At 37.8% G+C, this 25,765-nt stretch overlaps 1 protein-coding gene across 5 annotated transcripts in view; it reads right to left on the minus strand.

The window, feature by feature from the left end:
- Positions 1–25,765, minus strand: part of STIM2 (stromal interaction molecule 2) — a 149,386-nt gene that overhangs the window by 22,720 nt on the left and 100,901 nt on the right. For all 5 annotated transcript variants that reach the window (XM_035005176.1, XM_035005178.1, XM_035005179.1 and 2 more), the window contains exons 4-5: positions 6,705–6,816; positions 2,620–2,735 (exon numbers count right to left, since the gene is read on the minus strand). In XM_035005176.1, coding sequence (XP_034861067.1) covers positions 2,620–2,735; positions 6,705–6,816 — 228 coding nt within the window. The remainder of the gene's footprint in view (positions 1–2,619; positions 2,736–6,704; positions 6,817–25,765) is intronic.

A 25,765-nucleotide genomic window follows, 5' to 3' on the forward strand; every position in this document is an offset into this window, starting at 1 on the left:
GTATAGGAAATAGTAACAAAAGTCCTGGGGAGCTGTGAAAAAGCCAACAGCACCTCCAGTCACGTTCTCTGTGGGGTAAAAGGAGGCATAAAGGAGAGTACCACTACTATCACCCCAACTGCTTTCCTTCAGTCTAGTTAGGGAGCTTTCAGGCTTTGATACATACAGTGGAAGCCTAATCGTTCACCAGAAGAACATTTTCCCCAAGCAAGTAGTCATGTAACTAAGATTAGTCAATGATTCTCAACTGCGGGTGATATCCCCCCCACAGTGGACATTTGACAATTTTTGCTTGTCACAGTTGGGAAGGTGTAAAGTGGATGGGGAAGTTGTTACTGGTGTCTAGTGGGGAGAGGCTAGGGATGTTCCTAAATATCCAATAACACACAAGACAATCACTTTCCAGCCCTGCTTCTGCCAGTAACAGAGAATTATCCAGCCCAAAACGTGAAGTGCCAAGGTTGAGAAAGCCGGAGTTACAGGATCATAACAAGTCATGCTTTAGGTGGCTATTTGCCAGAGAAATCTGGGCTACTAGAAGGAAAGAACAGATCACCTTCTTTACCACCAGGCAGGTCAGTAATTTCCAGCACTGTTTCTAAAGTAAGGAGTAAGGAGCCAGGGCCCACTGTCTTCAGTGATACAAAACACAGAAATCACTAGTTAAATAATTTCCTAGTTTATCCCTGACTCTTCATACACACTAATTTTCAGAGGGCTCTCTGGAAGGATACACAAAGATAACTAATACAATATAATGTATTCGTTGCTCCAAAGAGACATAGTTTACAGTGGAAAACGACCTAACCGCCCAGGCCTCCAGCAGGAAGATATGTTGCATGTGTGATGAAATAAGGAGCTCTACAGACAGGACAAGTTCCTGCGCTTCCTCGGGTTCGTGTATGTTTACACAGTGTGATGAACAGCATGCTCCAGGCCAGAGACCCTCGGGGCTGCATATTTCCAGAGCGCACACCTACAGTGAAACAGATGCATTGCAGAATGCTAAAGTCTCAAAAGGATTTATTTTTATTTCTGCCTCAGACTGAGAAGTTCAGCTCGAGTTCTAGTTCAAATATGAGCCCTGTTCAGGCAAAACAGAATCACCAGAAATGACAATAAATAGGCGGACAAGTCCCAAACTCTAAAATAATTACCACAAACTGAAAAAGATTTCAGTGAAAACTCCTTTAAAATATATCTCTGTTCATTTTATAATGTTAGTTTGTTATAAATCTAAAGCCCGTATTCCAACTGCAGGGCTCATTCACTCAAATAACAATTCTAAGACAAACACATTAAAAACGTAATGCATCATTAACTTCTTCACTGGTTTATTAAAACATTTGTTTTCAACATTCTTTGAGACTAGTTTGGTTTCTTTTCAAATGATAATATAATACTGTTTTGGCTTAGAGGGTGATTTGTTCCCAGATTAATAAAATATAAATATCCCTGACCAAGTTGTACAGAGAGGCAAGTTTTAGAGCTTAATTCCTATTTTCACCAATCATCCCCATGAAAAAATCAGAATCTCACGGAAGACAACCCCCAAGAGATTCAGTAGGAAACTCAGGGTGTCATCTGTGTGGAATGCCCGGCATGTCAGGAGGGTTCTGCTTCCTAGGGTTTGTAATTTCCAACAGCAGTGCATTTCCACCACCTCTCACAAAGCGGAGTGTTCCAGCTGTTTCACCAGCTGCTCTCAAGCCTGAGCCAAAAAGAACCACCAGTACAGCCATGGAATCTATCCAACAGCTCCAGGACCCTTTTCTCAGCAGGGCCACCCCCAAAACCATAGCACAGAAACCTGCAAGTCTCCTAACTCCAAAAATTGAGGTAAAATAAACATCTGTTTCCTAATTTATCATCTGTGGAAGCCATCTTTCTTGTATTAATTTTGCTACTCCTTTTTGGCTTCTGAAAAAGTAGGACATAATTCCTCTAAAATGTGTACTCTTCAAACATTTTCCCCCAAAGCTTTTTAGAATTTGAAATTAAATATATTAAACTTCCTTTCTGAAAGAAGTATTCCTGTCAAAAGTAAAGAAATACAAGGCTTATTTTCCTTACAAATATGACATAATAATTTCTTAAATGTTCTTCAACACAACCAAATTAACATTCTCCACCTTGTGCTTCTGCCAGGATAGTCTGTTACCATGTAAAATTTCAAGTGGATCTCTGCTTTTGATCTCTATCTAGAAAATCCTTTTCATGGTGATAAACGAAATCAAGTTAGGATGTATTACATACTTTGTGCCATGGAGATGGTTACACTGTACCATTTCTGAAAGGGATCCTTCAGTGAATATCCAGCTATAATGGTATCAACATTAAAACTGTTACAAAGATCTAAAGTTCCAAATCTAGAAATTTAATTCTAAATTATCAACAAACATAGTTTTTACAACTTTTTACATCAGTAACCAGCTTGGAAATTTCACACTCCACATTTCAATGACAGAAAATCTCACCCTATAAATCTTTTTAAGATACATGACATTTCCTTTATAGCTAATAAATGATTTTCTTAATGTTCTTTCTTTCTCCTTTTTTAAATTACAAATACATGATCTGATTATTCTTTTGCATCAGATTCTGAGAGAGAATACTAACGTGTCAGAGGTCCAAACAAAACCACATCCAGTGCCTTGAGCTGAAGTTTTTGCCTGTGACTCCGATCGCTGATTTTCAACTGGGAGCTCATAAATGAAGGTTCATGCACTGCTATCCTGTTTATTTAAAAAAATACATACACATTAAATGAAAATATTTCTAGTATGTAAACGTAAATATTTTAACAACACATTTAATACTCTGCATATTAGTGATGACTGCTGTAGCTCATCCATGTGATTTAATACTTTATTAACACGTATCAAAAACCTTCCAGTGCAAACTCAGCCGTACAAACACCCCTGTATGCCAATTATTTATTTGTTATGTTGATGTTTTTGTTTTCTAAGGTACCTTACGCTATAATTTACTAGGATGTAGAAATTTATCAAATGCAAAAGTATTTTACAACCATTAATTAATTACCTCTGGCATTTTACTATCATTTCACAGAGAAAAAGAATACTGTAAATGATTTTACTTAACATCAATAGCAGACTTTAAAATATAGTTCTCAATTTAGATATTACTTTTCTTTAAAAGTATCTAAAAAACCTATACTTTTACATTCTAATATGTAAATTGTTTAAAAATTAAACAAAGTCCATTGAAGTCATAACTGAGAGTAAGAAGTCCTCATAGCTGGGGGGAGAAAAAGGAGGGATTTATGTAATAAAAAGTACTGAACCATTTCACCAGCAATGAAAAAACCACATAAGGGGCCAAAAGGCACACTTTGTTTTGAAATTCAAATCCAAGTAGCCCAGTCATCAACTAAGATTTCTTAACAACCGAACATGATGCCAATAAAAATCTTTTAACACAAAGTCTAATAATAATAAAATTGTTAATAACAATGACAATAAAAACAAGCATGTACTATATGCTGGGTCCTGGATCAAGGGCTTAGTCAAAATTCAAGAAAACCTCTAGTATATATAGAATTCCCATTTTATAAATGAGGAAACTAAGGTAGGGAGAGATTGAGTAACTTGCCCAAGGCTGCATAATTAGTAAGAGGTAGGGCAGGGATTCAAATCCAAGTATGTGTGATTCCAACAACTGTACTCTGATCCACTACATTTTATTTTGGAAGGTATCAAAACCTCTAAGTATGAAGAAATTACAAAGCCTCCTATAACTGCTATGGGCTCCTATAAAACTTCAGGGAGTAAAGAACTCTTAACTTTCCCTTTACAAAATGCCTTCCTTCATCTCTGCTGGTCCCTTCTGTGTATGCTCCTGTTACACCTTTAATGTGACAGTGAACAAACTGCTTGAAGGCAAAGCTATGTCTTGTCTCGGTATCCCCACACCTAGCATTATGCTTGGCAAAAGTAGATGCCTGATAAATGTCTGTGTAATACATGACTGAATGCATGGATGGATGCATGAATGAATTAACAGCAACGATATCGACAGACTAAATTTAAGAAAGACAATGAGATGTAGTAAAAAGGATACCAGATAACGGTTTTATACAAAGTTCAGTATGAACCCAGAGGTGAAAGTGGGTGAGGATGTCAGGGAGGTTCACCCAGGTCTGAAAGCAATGAGGAGGATGTGTCAGGTGAAGAGATCCTTAATATAAGCTCTGCTAATATGAAGCTCAAAGTATAGAAAATCAGTAAAAAGCTTAGGATGACCATAACTAACATAAAACTAACATAATTTTCACTACCTATTGCAGATATGACAATATTTTAATGTCACAGAAAGGAAACATAATGAATTGTTGTAGGCACGTGTACATCTGTAATGTGTAATACATTTTCTTATATATTCTTATCAATAGCTCTTGTATCTACAGTTACCCTACAAAAAGTTCTATAACTCACATCATTAAGTTAATGGATACTGCTCCTTTAAGTGGACTCATCTAAGTGCCATTACCATATAAAAGGGGCTTGATGAAGTTTTCCTTTCTCCTCCACTCCAAAAGGCTCTAATGGGCTTACCTGGAAGCTGAACTTCTGTATTTGTAACTTGTCTTTCCTACTAACATGTTCACTACTTAAAAAATTGATCTTGACTGTGATGTTATTTCAACGATTCTCTTAGAATTTGAGTTATCGCTGATAACCTTTACTTAACCAAAAGAAAAAAGTGGCTATAATACTTATTGCCAAAACACCAATCAACCTATTTTACTTCGTGTTGTTGTCATACAAAAAAACTTCCCACAAGACAATGTAAGAAAAATACTGAGTTCCTCATAACCAGGGTAACATAGAACTCAAAATAAAACCCCTAATATCCTGGGGCGCCTGGGTGGCTCAGTTGGTTAAGCGACTGCCTTCGGCTCAGGTCATGATCCTGGAGTCCCTGCTCGGCAGGGAGTCTGCTTCTCCCTCTGACCCTCCCCCCTCTCATGTGCTCTCTCTCATTCTCTCTCTCTCAAATAAAGAAATAAAATCTTTAAAAATAAATAAATAAATAAACAAACAAAAACCCTAATATCCTATTTTTAATGCTCTACTATCCTGTTTGAACTTAGAAATTTGTCTTATTTAAAACCAAAAACTGGGGGTGCTGTGTGGCTCAGCTGGTTAAGTGTCTGACTCTTGGTTTCAGCTCAGGTCATGGTGTCAGGCTTGGGGGATGGAGCCCCGCGTGGGGCTCTGTGCTGAGCGTGGAGCCTGCTTAAGATTCTCTCTCTGCCCCTCTCCTCACACTCCCCCTTTCTCTCATAAATAAATAAAGAAATAAGCAATAACTGTATCTCATTTTTGTCTTCTTGCCAGCATCTAGTTACACCATGAACAACACAGAAGATACTCAACACACACTCGTTGAACTGACTCTTACTCCCATCATTTCATCATTATAGTCATGTACACAGTAAATTCGGAAATACTGATGTCAATGCTCAGAGGATATTTACAGGAGGTAGAAAATCACCAACTGGATCCAAAGTCCAAAGCAACAGCAGCTGCTTCCTTGAACACAGTGTAAGCAAACTGATCAGAAATGCGATACGCACATTTGATCGCATGTAACAGTAAGGCGGTTAACAAGGGATTAGTCTTTTTTGATTCAAGAAACAAATTTGAGAAGAATAAAAAATAAGCAACCTTATTCTGGGCCAGGTTCTGGTAGAACCATTGCAAATTTTAACATTTAACGGGGCGCCTGGGTGGCTCAGTGGGTTGAGCATCTGCCTTCAGCGCAGGTCGTGATCTCGGGGTCCTGGGACAGAGCCCCGAGCCCCTTGTGCCACCTGCTCAGCGGGAAGTCTGCTTCTCCATCTCTGTCTGCTCCCCCCGCACCCACCCCACTCCTTCTCTGTCTCACAAATAAATAAAATCTTAAAAAAAAAAAAATCTTTAAAAACTATTAAAGTTAACTAATGGAGATTTAGAAAATAAAATTTAGAAAACTAGTAACAAATAATTCCAGACATTTAAGGGATAAACTGGCATTCTAGACTTATTGGTATAAGATCTATCTGGGTTCAAATGCTGAATTGGGCAAAATATTTAACTTCTCTATGATTGTTTTTTATCTGTAAAATGGTGATAATACATACTTAACTTTAACCATGAAGCTTAAATGAGATAATATAGAGTTCCTCTATGTAATATACATTTTAAAATGGTTGTTATTATTTACATTTTGTTTATTAAACTTTTTTTTTTTTTTGAGGTTTAACTTATGACCACTAATACAGAGTGGTTATTGTTGTTAAAAAATACAATTAAGAAGGATCTGTACATTAACCCATTCAAATAGGTTTTTCATTAAGGTGGATTCATATCAAATGAGTATGTTTTTGTCACATTTACCACATGCTCAGAGGTTGGCCCTTTGATGTTATCTAAAAAAGATGTAGTTGGCCTATCTTCTAATTCCCAAAATTACCTTCTTTGGGAATAAATTTTAAAAAGAGCTTGATTATGTAGACAAGAAAAATTGATTAAAACTTGCAAATTCACACCTTAAAAAATTAAAAAATAGATATATTTATAACATTTCCTTTGAACCCCCAGCCACAGAGTTAACTTATAAATTTGGCACTGAAAATAACATCTAGTATGTGATTCTCCCTGAGTGAAAAAAAATACATTTGGATAATAAATACTCACCTGGGAAGCGTTGTTCCTTTGACATTATTGTCTCTAAAATTCTTCTCATATTGGGGTAGTTCAACAAATTCTATCAACCACTGAAGCGTGTCCTCAAGGGTCCAATTATGAACTACAAGAGATAAAAGGGGAAGGCATATTTTAAATACCTCTGCTTTCCAAATTTATATAATTTACATATATATTTATATGTATATACATTCACACATATATAAAATTACTATAATTTCAGCGGATGTTAATTGAATTTTCAATTCAATTCAATTGACAATAAGTACTAAAATGATATTTGGCATTCTATCAGAAGCTGAAAACAATGGAGACATACCTCCTACACTTAAGAGCTTATAATCTATGACAGAGAAATCATGAAAGAAAAAGAAAAAATATTAGCATGGTTAATTCTAAAATAAGCATCTACGTAAAATTCATTCAGGATGAAATAATTCATAATTTCTCTGGTTGCAGAAACACTTACAGGACATGTATCTAATCATTCATTCTTTCATTTCGTCATCTAGCCATATAATCCTGTAAACCTTCTGAGTATCAGGTTCCATACTAAGCACTGGGAATATGGTAGTAAACAAGATGCATAAAGCCCTTGCCCTCATGGGAGAGGGGAGGGGGCAATTCACAAGACAAGAAAGGAAAGTGGGGGAAATTTCAGACAGTGATCAACTATTAAGAAAGAAATTAGAAAGATGTCAGGATAGCTTCTGAGGAGCTATTACCTGAATTGAGAACCAAAACTTGCAAGGAGCCAACATTGTGATGATCTGGGAGAAAAAATATCCCAAACAGAAGGAAAAACTAGTGTAAAGGCCTTACAATTGGAATGAACTAGCTGTGTTTGGGGGAGAGGGGGGTTAATAATCAAAGTGTTTAAATCTATGTTTACTCCTCAATGTGGAGAATGGATTGCAGGAGACAAGAAGGAAAACAAAGAGCAACAAGGAGGCCATTCCTTTATATAGCTGTCCAAATGAGAGGTTATTGCCTTGGACTATGGTGTTAGCAGAGGATATGGTGACAAGTGGTCAGATTTAGGATATATTCTGGGGATAATGCTGTTAGATGTGCTCATGAAATGGATGAAGGTTGGTAGCTACAGGAAAGTAAAAAAAGAAAAAAAAAAGTACAGAGGGTGTTACCATTAACTATGATAGGAAAGACTGGGGAGGAACAGACTAGGGAGGCAAGTAGATGAGTGTGTGACAGAGATGGAAAGTTGTTTTTAGACATGTTATATTTGAAGTATGTATTAGATATTTAAGTGTAGATATATAGTAGCAGTCAGTTATACAAGTCTGGAGGCTTCAGGAAGAGTGAGGTTAGAAACAAAGATATAAAAATTGAGAGTCATCAGCATTTGGATGGTCTTTACACTAAATGAGATCACCCAGGACAGTGGATTCTGGAAGACTGGCCCTAATCATGAAGAAAATGACCAGTCATAGCATCTCTTCTCTTGGACACTTATTTTGAGTTAAGCTCGTTATATTCATCTTTTCCTTTAGGCCTTATTTAAAAACGAACAAACAAACCTCATGAAGCACTAACATGATTATCTCCATTTTTAGAGATGAGAAACTAAAAAGTTAAGGGGACCAAGATAGTCAGTAGCAGGACTGGAGAGGAACCCAGGCCAACCGACTGTAGGACCTGACTATGCTACTCTGAGAGCACTAATATTAAATAGCAGTAGAGAAATAAACAGTTAAAGACTGGGAGCGACTCAGACATTCCTGCTTGAAGAATACAAAGGACAATGACAAGATTATCCAAAGGGAAGGATGCAAGTGTCCTTAAAAAATTAAGAGGTCCATACTGTCTGCATTTAATTTGAGGGTCTGGGAACACAAAGTGCTTATAGGCCACAGAAAGGTCAAAGGAGAATGAAGAAAACAAGTGAGCAATAAAAGCAGACCTAAGAACCCATCTGTGTATATATAAATCTGAGAAACATCTTTCTGATAAACTACAGAAAATTCTGAGTTCACTTTTGCAAGCAAAGCTAATTTTTCACAATCTGCCTTTTTCACTATGTGCTCGTTAGAGAAAAAGCTTAAATCACAAACGAAAAATTAACTAGCAAAAATTCATTTAAAAATTACACATTAGGTAATTGATAATTTTCTACTGAGACAAAGCTTTGACTATTTTAAAAATCTTCTCTCCTTCATGTGTTTCTGCCATAAGCTTGGACATGTGCCTGAGGCTGCTGTATCCATTTAGCCAAATAACTTAGAATACCAGCCAAAGGTTCAGGCCCTCGGTGCTTTCCACTGAATTTAATATATTCAAAGTAGCCTTTTTTCTCTTAAGTTTCTTCCCATTCAGCATGAACTGCACTGAGAACTGCTTGTCTTGATTGCCAAGAAACCAACAGTGCAGCTGCACCTCACACACCCACACAAAAATCTCAGCCAAGAAAACAGGATAAGATTCTCTCTGTCATTTCTATGGCTGTTCAACTGATCCACAACAAAAGTCCCTGATCTCAACACTCCAGCACATCAAAATAGTCCCTCAACTCCCAATGAGCCAGGAGAGAAAGGAAGAAAAATCAAGTGAAAAAAATACATATTTAAAGTGCCCCAATAGAGTATTACAGTGGTTCTAAAGTAATTTTCTTTACAATGACTCTTTAGAACAACAAAATTTTAACTAAGAGCACACAGTTTACTTTGGAAGGAGGTTCACTTCTTCCTGTGCCTTTTGGTTTCTTTGGTGATGCCTAGTAAATACCTCTACTTCTCATGACCAAGATTTGTATTTTATATTTGCTTTCTCTGCTCCAAATATACTAGTTGTCTTTCATTTCTTAGGAGAGATCATACTGTGTCCTTCCTCAGGGCCTTTGCACATGCTGTTTCCTCAGTATGAGATTCTTTTCTCCATTGCTATAACTCATCTTTGTCTATTTACTCTACTGAGACTCCCTTTCTCAGTTAAAACTTTAATTCCTCAAGGGAGGCTTCCCAAACATTGCTAATGGTCATAAATCACTCTGTACTTTTTAGGCATAGGATTTAACTAATTATAATTATTTATTTGTATGATTATTATTTCAACATCTGTTTACTTCACTAATGCACATGCTTCCTGCTTCTATTCCTAGCATTTGGTACACAAAAGACGCTCAACAAACTATCTGTTGGATCCTCTTGAATAAATGAAGTAGAACATGTTTAATTGGCAGGTATTATGAAAATCTATTCCCACACTTTAGTGAGGAGACCCAAATAAACAGAAATAGGAATTCATCCATATAAGAAATCTTTGATGGCAAAGGAATCACTCCTTTAAGAATTACCTGGATCCTCATCACCTGCCTCTCATGGCTCTTTCACATGTGGTGTTGCTAAATAGCACTTCCACCAGAGGGCAGCCAGAGAAGGATATTGCATTTCTTCAAAACCTAGATTTCCCATCTGCAAATCTATAGAAATGCCGATTTCTGTACTGCTAACTTATATTCTTTCTGCTAGAAACTCTCTCTGAGTGATTTTTGACATTTATTCCAAGGCCAGTAGAAAGAACTCTGGAATAGAAAGAGACCTGATCCTTGTCTCAGCTGTGTCACAGATTCACTAGGACATGACAGCCAGGTGATTAACTGTGACTCAGTTTCTTAACACAGAAAACTGATCTAGACCATCTTTAAAAATTCATCAAATTCTGATTCCATTATAACAAACAAAGTTGGTGTTTAAAATACTGCTAAACAGCTAGCCTAGAAAGTAGATTATAAAATACTGATGGGGGAAAAGTAACTCTAAAAACTTTCAAGACAGAAACAAAAACTGCTGCTAATGTTTATAGTGTGTGTATTAAACACCAAGAGATTTGCAAACATTATTTCAAATACTCATCACAACAACCCCTTGAAGTAGGTACCTTGATCATCATACTGAACTTAAAAGTCTATGAAGTTGAAGTTCTTAATTAGACATAACAGATTAGCAAAAGATCAAACCAGGTTTCAGACCAAGTTTATTTCTAGAGTTGTTAACCACTGTGCAATAAATTGCCTTTTTAGAGTTAGGTAAGTGGTCTCAATAATCAAACTAAGCAATACAAGTAGAGAGTTTAAGCTCCAGTCATACCTCCAGCCGTATCTGCAGCTTTCTGAATGTACCATATTCCCCCATGCCACTCCTTCAACCTGGAATGGCTTTCCCTTCTTCTTCCTTCTCTGCCGGGCATGTTTCTTCCTTGGCCTTTAAGACTCAGATCAGGAAGTCTCTTGTCCATGAAGTCTCCCCTATCCGTCCATTTTCAGATTATAGTTGCTCTCCTCTGTGCCCCCAATCACATGTACATATATCTGCCACAGACGTATCACATACTCTCATGGAATTGCCCATGACTGTCTTACCCCCTGGGTGAGGAGCTCCTAGAAGGCAAAAACTTTTTTTTTTCTTCCCCACCTAACACAGTGGACTGTTAACACCAAAAAGCCACATTCCTTTGATACAGGATTTTACATTTTATTACACCCTTTAACTTGTATTCTCATTAGACCCCCCATAACCACATTTGAGAGACAGCTGTTCTCTCTACAGTCTATACAGAGAACCTTGGCCAAAAGAGGCCAAGTAATCACACAAGTGGTCACACATACCTATGAACCGGAAGAGCGAGAATTTGAACTCTCATTTTCAGAATCCAAGTTCACTGCCAATATAGGGGTCTCCTCATTCAGAATAACTCACTGTTTAAAACTTAAAACACATTTTCTCTTAGAAACAAACCTTCTAGACACATAGTACTAATAGTACTACAAGAGTTATACCTTACATATGAGCAATCTGCTATAGGTAACTGCATTAATGGATTTGGGATTCCACTACAGACATCAGGGACACTTTGTGACCCCCTGAGGGCCTGGAAGTAGTAACACAATAGCTCAACGGAGCTATGCCAGTTCTTCATCATGGGTGACTCCTGGAACTTAAAGCCTAAATGATAAGATTTCTAAGAGCCAGGGGACTCAGAGCTGGGGCAAGGCTCTGGCACAAAGGAGGTGGTGGGGAACAGGGAAGAGCGGGGACAGGATGGTGAGTAGAATCAAATCTTCAGGAGATGAGTGGGTGTGGAGATGTAGGATGTGTGGGGGCATACGTTTATGGATTTTCACAGGAACAGAGGCAAGATAAGGATTCTCCTCTTCATTATCCCTCCCCCTTGCTGCTCTCAACAGGGCTTTTTCTGCAGTAGGGAATGAAGTTCCTGACTCTGCACCAAAACCGCTGCCCTCTCTTCCCCTTCCTCTTTCCAAGTGTCAGTCCCATCATTTGAAAAAGAGGGAAAATGATAACTGGACCTAAGGGGAGAAAAGCTTTTAGACAGCAGGAGAGTTTGTAGTAATGGGAGAATGATGAGATAGGAAGGGCTAGAAATAGCCAGCAACAGAGAGAGAAGCTAGCATTCCTGTGGCCACCCAGCTGAAGCAGCCTTCTAAAAGAAACACATGAATCATGCAAAGGTACATCCTCATGTACAAACTGGTTATAAGTAGAAGAAACACTGCAACTGAAAGTGATCTCCCCCCCCACAATTTCTATGACACTTAGTATTTGTACCAAAGAGCACATTATACATGCTGCCTTATTTCTAACTACACCTTATGTCCCTACTATACTGTAAGCCTCCATAAGGCAGGAACTATGCAGTCCAGCATACAGTTGCCATTTAAGTATTAGCTGTCTGTGTAACTGATGTTTTTCTTCCCTAAAGGTGAGAACCAAACCTGTTCTGTTGTTTTTAATTGGGTCTACTGCCATACCATGCCTACAGCTGTATAAAAGACAAAAAATACTGTTTTCATAATATCGTATTTCAAAGGAGCACTTGGCTCCAAATCAGAATCACAGAGACCTACAACATCCTGGAAGTCAGAGGGCCACTTTACACCTGTGTGTCTGACAGCAGGAGATGAGAATCTGTGTGCTTCCAGCCCACCCCTGCCTTATCAAGTATGATATTCACAGACCAGTGTGAAAGATACACTTTAGAAGATTAAGATGTACATTTTAACTTGCTCCTTTAATCTATAAAAGGCAATCTTAAAAACCAATGCACCCAGTGTACTTAGCCATATACTTGTATTAAGTTACAGGCCTAAAAATACAAAACAGCTTAGTGAAGTATCACCATATAAGTTTTCATCTGTTCATATTTAAGTACATGCTGAAAACCTTCAAAGACAATTTGTAAAATCACCTAAATACTGTGAGAAAAAACTGATTTCTAATTATAAGGCATTAGTGTGCACATAGAACATGCTAATAATAGCAGTAGCTAACATTATGTGAGCACTTGGCAATTGCCGATAACTAGGCTAAAGGCTTTACATGAATTATTTCATGAAACTCTTTCAACAACCCTATGATGTAGGTTTTACAGGTAATATTATAATCCTGGTCCTACAGATCCGGAAGCTGAGGCTCAGAGAGTATGAGTAACTTGCCTAAATTCACACAAGTAGTGGAGATAGGATTCAAAGCTACATCTGTTGACTTCAAAGCCCCAATTTCTAACCATTACTCTTCCTCCTCTCCCTCCTCTGCATGACGAAAACATTTCAAAATACAGCCCAAGTCACCATCAGCCACGTCAAAACTTGAATATACACATTACATTTATTCTGTATTTCATGTCTTAATAGCTCTCCTACTATTTTTTAAAAACTGCTATATCCTTAATTTATGGTAAAAAAATAAAAAAATAAACATTTGTTGAGGGGTGCCTCAGGGGCTTAGTTGGTTAAGCGTCTGCCTTCAGTTCAGGTCATGATCCCAGGGTCTTGGGAATGAGCCCTGGGTTGGGCTCCCTGCTCAGTGGGGAGTCTGCTTCTCCCTCTCCCTCTTGTGCTCGCTCACTCACTCTCTCAAATAAACAAATAAACAAACACACACACACTTGTTGGGGCACCTGGGTGGCTCAGTTGGTTGAGCGTCTGACTCTTGATTTTGGCTCAGGTCATGATCTCAGGTTGGTAAGATGGAGGCCCCTGTCAGTCTCCATGCTGGGCACAGAGCCTGCCTAAGATTCTCTCTCCCTCTCCCCCTGCCCCTCATTCTCCCTCTGTAAAAACAAAACAAAACATGCACACACTTGTAATGTTCTTAATGTTAAGAAAACAACTGGCGGGCGCCTGGGTGGCTCAGTTGGTTAAGCGACTGCCTTCGGCTCAGGTCATGATCCTGGAGTCCCAGGATCGAGTCCCGCATCGGGCTCCCTGCTCGGCAGGGAGTCTGCTTCTCCCTCTGACCCTCCCCCCTCTCATGCTCTCTGTCTCTCATTTTCTCTCTCAAATAAATAAATAAAATCTTTAAAAAAAAAAAGAAAACAACTGGCATAACAGTTTCTTTTGGCAAACTAATGTATTTTAGAAAGATCAACTTCTGATACCATAATATAGTAGAGTTAAATACAGTACAGTTCAATACAAACTCACTATCTTCTATTAAAGCATGAAAACATCTTTATAAGTACCAAAAGGTTTGGTAAAAGGGTCAAGGAGGAGAAAGAATAAACATTATTAAAAAAAGCAACTACATTTAAAGTTGGCCATATAAAATGGTTACTGAAAGAAGTTCTATATTTTGCAGCTTCTCTGATAAAGAAGCTAAAAATTATTTGTGGCTTAAAAAACATCTGAATTATTGGCATATTTATATGAAGTATTGTATTCTAAAATATAGGTGCACACCAGTATTGACATGTCTCTAAATTCAATTTCACTATAAAATTTCAAGTAACTGAAGCCTCAGAAGTCTCTTTACAGTGACAGAAGTAACTTGTCACAGGAAAATGCAGTTAATCTAAGGTACAATACAGCAGGGCTTTGATGAAAAGCAACTTCAACTAAATGCAATAGAAACATTTAAAAATTACTTTTTAGAATATCGAAGATGAAAAAGTTTAAAGCCTTCTACATTTCATCTTAACTCAGCCAGTTTATAGATTTTGTGGTGTGACTTCTGAGTGAAGCTAGATGATCAGCTGCTCTTCATGGTCCAGACAGGCTTATCTTTAGAATGGTGCCAGAATGTGAGTTCCTCACATTTGCATGCTGCTCGGCAGGGCATGTCTCTGTAGCATGGACTAAATTCCTGCAACATGCTATATCTGGACACCTAAAAGCCACACCCTGAACTTGGGAAGTCCTGATATTGATAGTTGTACCAAAGACGAATAAAAACACACACTTTCCCTCATGAGCTCCTTACCTTTCAACATACAAGAATTACATGTAACTTTTAGGCACACTTCATAAATGCTGGCAAATGTCTGAACATTCAGAACATAAAAATTACCAGGGTGTTCGCTTCCCAAAAATGGTACAAATGGACACTAAGGGAAACTGTGATCTTATTATAATTTAAACAGGGTGAAGTATCAACCCCTAATTTCATGAAGATGATGAGGAATAACTAAGATACATCTTTTTTTTTAATATTTTATTTATTTATTTGAGACAGAGAGAGAGCGTACAATCAGGAGGAGCAGCAGCCAGAGGAAGAGGGAGAAGCAGGTTCCCTGCAGAGTAGGGAGCCCTATGGGGCTCAATCCCAGGACCCTGGGATCATGACCTGAGTGGAAGGCAGACGCTTAACCGACTGAGCCACCCAGGCGCCCCAACAAAAACATGTCTTCAAAATAAAAACTGGAGAAACACTGAGTCTCAAAATTATATGACTGTTCTGAAGATTAACAAAATGCATGTGGAAATGACTCTAAGCAATGGTGAAACTACTCTACAAATGTAAATAATTATCACAGTAAATAACAATGGATCAGAAATTTTTTGTAATTAAGGAAATGCAAGGAATACACTTTCTTGAGTCAACAAACCAGTGGACTCGGGCCATAAAAAAAACTAAATGTTTAATCAAGTTTTCCTAAATACCTCATTATTGTGTCATTAAAGATATCACCTTAGGGACAGAGTGGCTGTATCTCTGGTTATATATATTTTTTTTAAAGATTTCATTTATTTATTTGAGAGAGAGAGAGCTCATGAGAGGGGGGAGGGTCAGAGGGAGAAGCAGACTCCCTGCTGAGCAGGGAGCCCAATGCGGGACTCGATCCAGGGACTCCAGGATCATGACCTGAGCCAAAGGCAGTCGCCCAACCAACTGAGCCACCCAGGCGCCCTTTCTGGTTATACATTCTTTCATGTTACACTCAGCCCTCAGCTGCCCTTCTCCTTCCTCTTTTATTTATTTACTTTTAAACACTGAACTGAGAATAAAAAGAATATTTCACATCAAATGAGGTAAGTTCTTTAAGAGCAAACAATACTTCTTATTCATTTTTATATTCCCAACATGTTGTACAATGTCAAAAATATAGCTAGCACTAAATAAATGTGGAATGGCAGGTATGTCTTAGGAACTCAATTAATGCTTGTTGGATGAGTGAATAGATGACAAAGTGATTCTATCACAACCAAGGCTGCCAGGAAAATGTCACCTTCATTCACTCCTTTTAGTGTCATTCTAGATAAAGCAACAAACATTTTCAGAAGTATGACTAAGTCTCATAAAATGGAGTGGATGCTGCCTTTCAAAGAGTATATTTAACAACAACAGAAATTCTACTTTTTAAATGACAGCTTTACAAATGTTTGCTTTAATTTTCTGCTATTAAAATTATTAAAATGATCAATTATTTTTTCTCTTGGAATTTGAGAGTTTCTTCAAAAGATTTTCTCTACATGCAACTTGGGATTCTTTTATTCAGCAACTATTTACTGAGTTCACAGCAATTACTACTGCGCACTGGATAAAATGTAAAAACATCAGGGTCAAGAAATTATTACCAAGACTATTAGAAAGCTCGAAGTCAGAAAATTTACTGACTTTAAGAGGGAGTTCAACAAAAAATGAATGCAAAAGCCCAGTTAATAAGTACTTTCTTTCTAAAGGGGATTAAACTAAAGGCCAGCTAAAAGTTGAGTTTTCACAGCTTGTCACACAATCTCCAGGTAGGAAAAGATACTACATTCAAAACTTTCTAATCCTAGTTTCTTCTAGACAGAAAAATTCACCAATTTCAATGGCAGAAGCATTTTCAAGACTCAGGCAGTTTCTATTTGATCTGCAACTACATATGCCTTTTTCTAGTATGTTTAGCATTTAGAAATCTAACAGTTCACAAATACTATTAGCTGCATTTACTTGGTAGATAACATTTTCCAACTTAGGTTTCATTTACTATATACAGTAGTGGGTTTTTTTTTTTAAGATTTTATTTATTTATTTGAGAGAGAGAAGGAGACAGAGAGAGAGAGCATGAGAGGGGGGAGGGTCAGAGGGAGAAGCAGACTCCCCGCCGAGCAGGGAGCCCGATGCGGGACTCGATCCCGGGACTCCAGGATCATGACCTGAGCCGAAGGCAGTCGCCCAAACAATTGAGCCACCCAGGCGCCCTATATACAGTAGTGGTTTAACTAGTTATTACTGGCAAAACAACTTTAAGAAAATTTCTCATTTTTTGAGTTCTTCCACATGGTTAAAACATTAAAATACTAAATAACTTCCCCATTCACAGGGACCCTTGTCAATAGCTAGTTATAGGAAGAAGGAAAAAAGTGAATAATGTGCTTCAGTAATAAAAATACAGACAGACTCATTGACAGGGTGTCACTGGAGAGCGCTCAAACTCCTCTCCCAAGTTTTTTCTAATTCTCAAATTCATTTCAAAATCTTTCAATTGCTTGGCAGTGGCTAGATTCCATAAGAGGATGGGAAGATAGGCTAGTGGTGATCAGAGTCTACATAACCGGGACACGGGGTGGGGTGGTGGCTCTGTGAGGACACAGGTCTATACATGGCAGACTCCTGGGTAAGGTAGCAGCCCAAGAGAGTCAAAAGAGTGGCTATGTGCAGGGGGGCTGGCAAATAAGACAATATTTTGAAGATAACAGAGCTAGGTTTTTCATGATGAGTAAAAGCAGGTACAAGTAGGGAAAGGGATTAAGCTAGAATTGACCCAGTAGTGTTACACCGGCAGCAGTGTTAACTGGTATCAGACATCAGTGATACTCAAGACATTTTAATATAGAGTGAGAAATAGGTATAAAGGTATGTGTTTCTAACCTGTTCACTGAGAAGACCTGGCAACAACACCTCAGTAGCAATGAGCATACCTAGTGCACAAATCACGGTTTCTAAATACAATCTCAACTACATGTAACCAGGAGTCTTTGAAGAAATGGTTGTTTCCAGGGCTAGGGCTGAGAAATAACAAAATAAGCCTGGCACGTCTTTTTTGTGCCAGAAAGTAAGGAGGAGCTCAAACAATGATGGAGACATACATACAAAAGAATACAGAAGTCAGCCAGCTTGAAAGGCTTTCCACTAGCCAAACATGGAATGATTTGAGTATCAAAATAATGACAGCAACAAATTACAGCCCACTGAATAAAGGAGAAATCCAAGAGTCCACAAAGATATACATGAGTCGTGCAAAAGATCAATCTTCAGATCATAAGAGTCTGAGATTCACTATTTCTCCAATTTCTATTTTCAAGATACATCTGTCATCTCCCCTACCATCTTCAAAGGACAAGATGTTGACCATACACTGTTTAAATCTCTTCCTTACAGCAGAATGCAACTAATAAATAGAAGGAATGATGTAACTCAAAAAATTACAATTTGGCAATCATGAGAGTTAATTAATTCAGGCAAGAAATACCCACAGATGCTAAAACTAGTGGGTGCAAGTGATGTGAGGAATACGCTTTTACAAAGTCTCCAAGTTTCTCTACACAAAAAATATTAATTACAAAGGAGAAAAAAGTAACTTTACAGTTAAAAAAAAAAAGCAGACACTATCTTAAGTGATCAAATACCATCGGTAACCAAATAAACTGATGACATTTGCCGCTTAAAAAGATGTAATGAAAAGGATCATTTCTGTAACAGTCCAACCCAAAATGCATTACCTGGATCTAATCATATGAAAACCTCAAACAAATCCTAATTCAGATACAATCTGTGAAATATCACTCTTCTAAATTTCAAGCCAAAGACACGAAAGTCCAGGAAATACTATGAAATTGTTCCGAATTAAAGAAGACAGTACAACTGGGTATAATGCATACTCTTGGATCCTTCGGCTATTAAAGTCATTATTAGGACAAATGGCAAAACTGGAATGGGGGGTCTCTGGACAAAGTGTATGTGAGAGCTCTTCGTTCTGGTCCTGCCACTTTTCGCGAAATTTAAAACTGTTTTCAGTTAAGACATTACAATTCTAAAAAGAAATCTTTCTAATTCTTTCTCAATTATGTAGGTAGAGTTCTAATAATTGCTCATTTCTCTAGTACTTTGTAGCTTGTGTTTTTCTTCAATACAGTAATCTCTTAACCCTAACAATGACAACTGCAAACACTAGGCCCTTACTAGCTATCAAGTATTGCTCTACACTCTACATATTCAGTAACTCATTTAATCCTCCACATCATCCTCTAAGGTGGTAGTACTATGATTAGCTACATTTACAAATGGGGAAAGTTAGGAACACAGAGATTAAGGTACTTGCACTTGCCCAAGATCACAAATCTAGTTAAGTGTTATGTAAAGAACTGAATACAGGCAGTCGAGCTCCACATTACTTTGGGATACTGTCTCTCCAGGAAAAGCATAGCTGTACTTTGAGGTTTCTCAAGAAATTAGTGTCTAAAAGATGAAAGGCCTCAGTAATTATGAAGCCTCAGAACCCATAAAGTTTACTTGTTGCTCCTTGTTCACCAGGTTGAAAAGATATACGATACTAAATTCACACTATTAGAAAGCTTCTAATATGGATTTAGGATGTTTATCCTGCAAAAAACTAATAAACTACTACAGAAATATTTATGATGCCCTTCGAAAACCAAGACTTCAAAGGAAAACCAATTCCCTTCAGGAATAATCTGAAATTTTAGTAGTCTTTTTTTAGGAATAATTACATTGTTTAAATTACATGTAAATAAAATACATGTAAACTGGGGCGCCTGGGTGGCTCAGTTGGTTAAGCAACTGCCTTCGGCTCAGGTCATGATCCTGGAGTCCCTGGATCGAGTCCCTCATCGGACTCCCTGCTCAGCGGGGAGTCTGCTTCTCCCTCTGATCCTCCCCCTCTCATGCTCTCTGTCTCCCATTCTCTCTCTCAGATAAATAAATAAAAAATCTTTAAAAAAAAAATACATGTAAACTTTACTATTTCTCCACTTTCATGGGCTGGAGTTGAAATAACCTGTTTCAGAGTTTTTTGCCTTTTCTATCATCTATTCAATAATTCCCATATCTATTTGTAGTTTCTACATGCTTTCAATCTACACAAATACTAAAAAATAAAAATATTTCATCCATCTGATATTGCTGAGATCTCTGCTCCTTGCTTCCTATTAATATGCAGAAAAAGCAAAGACATTCACAATGACATGAAATTCATTTTTTTAAAAATATCACCCAAATTTTTTGCTAAAAAATATGGATCATAAGGGGCGGGAAATAAAGTAAGCTGAATTCAGAAAGGGAGGCAAGCCATAAGGGACTCTTACCTATAGGAAACAAACTGAGGGTTGGTGGAGGGGAGGTGAGTGGGGAGATGGGGTAACTGGGTGATGGGCATTAAGAAGGGCACTTGTTGGGGCTCCTGGGTGGCTCAGTCGGTTAAGCATCTGCCTTCAGCTCAGGTCATGATCCCAGGGTCCTGGGATGGAGCACTGCCTCAGACTCCCTGCTCATCGGGGAGCCTGCTTCTCCCTCTCCCTCTGCCTCTCCGCCCTGCGTGTGCTCTCTCTCTCCTGCTCTATCTCAAATAAATAAATAAAATCTTAAAAAAAAAAAAAAAAGGGAGGGCACTTGTTGTGATGAGCACTGGGTGTTATATGCAACTGATGAATCATCACCGAACTCTACCTCTGAAACTAATAATACACTATATGTTAATTGAATTTAAATAAAATTAAATTTAAAAAATATGGAAAATGAAGACAGCACTGTAAACTACAAAACTACCATTTCTTATAGTAGCCTAAGTCACAAAGAAGTATTGCTTTTCCTAGAATTGATAACAAGATATTACCTATAACTACTTATAATTTAATAAAGCTCTTTTTGTAATTTCATAAAGGCATATCCCGCAAGACAATTAATTCTCTGGATGCCTTAATAAACTTTATACTCATTGGCTGTCTGATGTTACATTTGTTCTTTTTCCCTACTGAGAAGGCTTCATTTGGCAAAAATTCAGTAACTTAGTAACTTAGGTAAGAACTCCAGGACATCATGAAGACACAATACTGCAAAAACCCTCTGCATTCTTCCTCTTTATAAATGTAACAGTAGTTGTGAATAGTAGTTGATATTCTCATATATTTCTTAAGTTGATGAATAGTATTTGCCTTTTGGGGGTGTTTAGGTCTTGTACCAAGAATCATCTATTCCCTGAATTTACAGGTATTTGGAGAGCATCCCTTTCTCAAGATTTCCAAAGCAACTCAGAATGGACAGCGCCCGGTTTCTGCCACCTCAAATTCACTTTTCTTATCCTCCAATGATGCTTTTAAAAACATCTATATTTCCTCCTACATGGTACAGACATGTCTAGAGATCGTAAGTAAACACAGTGACAAGGGTTTCACCTTGTCAAAGTAAGAAGTGCTGTGCAGTAGGGAAAATTTGTAATAGCCAGTAAGATTCTAAAAAGGGGAGAGGTGGAGTAAAATTTACAGATACAACTCTCAGTGTTGAGAGTTACATTGGCTCATTTCATTAAAACACCAAAATGGGATTTAATAAAGCATTTGTATTTGGGAAATGATACACTTAATTATCATTAAGATTCAGATTAAGACCAAAAAAGGCCCCTAAGAAAATCCATTTATAGTCCAAGTTTTAGACTGCAAATATCAAGAACATACCAGATATTTCTGGAAGGGGTAGCTATATTTTATATCATGGGACACATGCTGCCAGACCCCATCCACCTACCCCTGCTAAGCTTCTCTGCTACCTTCTCTTCTCAAAGTCTAGTTTGAAAGTCAACAGTATTTATCGTCTTCACTTCCCCCTTCACCCACTCCAATCAGACTTTCACTTTCACCACTACAGGCAACTGCTTTTAAGTCAAGATCACCAACTACCACTTTGCCAATCCAATCTCTGTCACCTTCTCATTTGAACTTCTGGAGCATCTGACACAGACTGTGCCCTGTTTATTAAAACATTTCCTCCCTAGGCTTCCAGGACCCCACGTTCTCGGTTCTCCTCGTATCGCATCTCACTGCTCTTCCTGGCTCCTACCTCTGCTTCCTGACCTCCTGGCACTCAGTCCTTCACCTCTCTGCATCTTGATCTCAGTGTTGATCAACTTTCTTTTCCCATTATTAGTCCCCTAATTGGGCCTGTTCAGACTTTTTTCTCCTAATTGCCTCCATCTCGAAGAAATTTTAATACCACAGGTACATAACACCTAGGAGCCATTCTTAATTCCTGTCCTCATCCCCATCAACTTCCCAAATCCAATCCAATGGCTACCTTCCTCTCTGCTACCTCCCCAGGTCACTACAGGAGCCTCAAGGCCTCACGGCCTTCCACTTCTACTCCTGCCCCCTTTCTTCAAGAGGCTAATACCCACACAGTTACTACAGTAATCTTTTCAAAAGAGAATGAAGTTAGATGTACAATAGACTACATTATACTTAAAACAAATCCCGAACTCTTTATTAGGCCCTACAAGGTCCTACGAGATCTGGCCCCTGTCCATCTTGGATCTTATATGTCTCCTACTACTCACCCCATCCCTTAGGACCTTCTAGCTATACTAGCCTTCTCAGAATCCTCTCAATAGTTTGAGGTCACACCAGACTCAGGGTCTTAGACTGGCTGATCCCTAAACCTGGAATGTACTTCACCTAGACCCCCCTTGGTTTACTCTCAACACTCATCTATAACCAAATACCATTTCTCTGGGGAGTTCTTCCTAAATGACATTACTTAAAAAGCCCTTGCCCTACCTGGTCACTGACTATGTGTTACCCTGCTTTACTTTTATCCTATCGCTTATTTGTTCCAGCACTCTTATGAGTGTATATATCTACATGCACACATGCAAACTTGTTTACTATCTTACTCCCTAAGAGAGTATTGACTTCATGAGGGTAGGATATTTAATTTGCTCAATGTTCTATCCCCAAAACCCAAAATAATGCCATCTCACAAGAAGAACTAAATACATGTTTGATGACTTAATGAATGAATGGAGATGTGTGTGATTTTTATCACTTGTGATTAATAAAATCATTGGTGATAAAGTATCTTTACAACAAACTTCCCAATTAATCTCCTGCCACTAAAGTTAAGACTTACCAAAACACATAAACTGCTCAAACTTGAAAATAAAGCTCTGTAGTAAAAAAGAACACAGTATGCTATGATTTCAAGCCACTCAACAAAACATGTTGAACAATCAGTTATGCACAGGAATTTATTAAGCATTTAGTTTTATGATAAATTCAGCCTCCATTACTTAATATAGTGCAGGTTCCATTAGAAACTAGAAAGATTACTTTTTTGGGCATTCCTGAAAACCATTCAAAGAATCTGGACACAGCCCTAAAACATATATTCACTAGCTTAAAATTTAGCCTCCCCTTTTTTCAATTACACATCCAAAAGCTTCCAATTACACATCTAAAAGAGAATGCAGTCTATGTCAAGGTCAGATTCATGCAACTAAGCATGCTCATTAAAAACAGATGAGAAAAATTTAGACAACTACCAAAGCAGATCCATCTTCAACTATCTCACACTGCAATCTGGGACACGCTTACCTTTGCTAAGGTCACAGGCTCTGGATCAGTGGGTACGCAGCTAGTACACAGAAACCTACTATTATTCATTGTAGTAGTAGAGCTGTAGCACTATCATTAAAATCCTGCCACAAAATATCTGGTACTGGTCAAAACATGGAAAATAACGATGTTAGAACTCTATATTCTTACAACATATAATTCAGAAACCAAATAAATGCATAAGCAAATTAAAAGGTAAGGTCTTTCTTGGGGCCTCCCCTCTCTAAGTACTCAACCTCCCAATTCCCCTTTTCCCAGCCCACCCCAACCCCTTCCCAAAAGTTTAAGATATTGTTTTTAAATTGTCACTCAAATTCTTCATAGGAAATAAATTCTATGACGGATTTGAAAACGTTTAGTGACATGCCTGTGAGTGCCAGCTAGCAATTCCGTCAACAAGCCTGTCTTGGCTTAAATTCATCTTTTATTAGCTAACGATATCTTTTCAATCCATAAACCAACACAAATATTCGTGAAGAAAACAAATGCTGACATTAAATGATGTAATAAGGTATAATCTCAATTACCAACCTTTATACATAGTACTTTATGAACAAAGTACTTCCTGAATTGAAACTTTTCTATATGTTCAACTTTTAAAAATGTCAGTAGAGTGCTTCCCTCTTTCTTTAAGCACAGTCAAATCTACCATTCTTAAGAAAACCATTCCTTTGATCATACTAGCCATTTGTAACTGCCATTCAATTTCCCTCCATTTTCTTCCCTAGACCTTAAATAGAGGGTTGCCCACCATTTCTCTACTTCTTATCTACTCACTCTCTTAGATCGTTTTTTATTGAGGTTAAAATACATATAACATAAAAGCTACCATCTTAACCATTTTTAAGTGTACAGTTCAACAGTACTAAGTATTTATATTATCATGCAACCACCACTACCATCCAACTCCAGAACTCTTTTCATCTTACAAAACTGAAACTCTGTACCCACTGGCCAATAACTCCCCATTCACCTCTCCCTAGCTCCTGGCAACCACCATTCTACTTTCTGTCCTTATGATTTTGACGACTCTAGGTATCTCATATAAATGGAATCATACAGTATATGTCCTTTTGTGACTGGCTTATTTCACTCAGCATAACGTCCTCAAGGTTCATTCATGTTGTAACACGTGTCAGAATTTCCTTCTTTTTAAGGCTGAAGAATATTCCATTGTATGTATATGCCACATTTTATTTATTCATTTACCCACTGATGTATACATTCAGGTGGCTTCCACTTAAATCTTTTTTAACACTAATTTTGTGTGTGGGGGGGGGGACTCAATTCCCCATACCAATGTTTAAATTGATTCTTGAGGGTTAATGATTTTCTTCTTGCCAAGTCTAATAGTTTTTCCCAATACATCGTATTTCTCTATATCAGAACTACTAGCCACTTTTCATCTCTTCTCGCTCTATCCCCCAACTAAGGAAGGGAGGGAGGGAGAAGAAATGATTTACAAAGATTCACATAACATAAAGAGAATAACATAAAAGATGGCAATGGAGGGCGCCTGGGTGGCTCAGTTGGTTGAGCGACTGCCTTCGGCTCAGGTCATGATCCTGGAGTCCCGGGATCGAGTCCCACATCAGGCTCCCTGCTCAGCAGGGAGTATGCTTCTCCCTCTGACCCTCCCCCCTCTCATGTGCTCTCTCTCTCTCATTCTCTCTCTCAAATAAATAAATAAAATCTTAAAAAAAAAGAACTTTAAAAAAAAAAAGATGGCAATGGAACAGGGAAATAAAATAAGCTCCTAGTGATAAACATTTGTTTTATACTTTCTTTTTACCTGATTACATGCTAAGGAAAACAACTGATGATGGAATGGAAATTTACTTCAATGGAAATGACATTTACTATTTCATTTTGTCAGACTGATTTAGACTCCGCTTTTAAACTAATAACTTAAGTAAGCAGTTAGCTTTAAACACTCTAAATCAAAAGTATCTAAATGGTCCACCATTTTCAACATACGGAAGAATTCACACTAACAGAAAGAGAAAGAGAAACAGAAGACTGGCCAAATGTTAGAAGAATGCTCATTAAGGATCTCATATTGAAGAGCACCTTAACCAGATGAGAAGTTGGAAAATAAGCTGTATTTGTACTAAGTACTCTATTTAGGCAGAGTAACCATCCACGAGTAACCATCCACCAAGTGAAAAGTATTTAAGTATGACACACATACTAT

This window comes from Mirounga leonina, unplaced genomic scaffold, assembly GCF_011800145.1.
Source record: "Mirounga leonina isolate KUSES-001 unplaced genomic scaffold, KU_Mleo_1.0 Mir_129, whole genome shotgun sequence".
In the NCBI taxonomy this organism is placed as follows: domain Eukaryota; kingdom Metazoa; phylum Chordata; class Mammalia; order Carnivora; family Phocidae; genus Mirounga; species Mirounga leonina.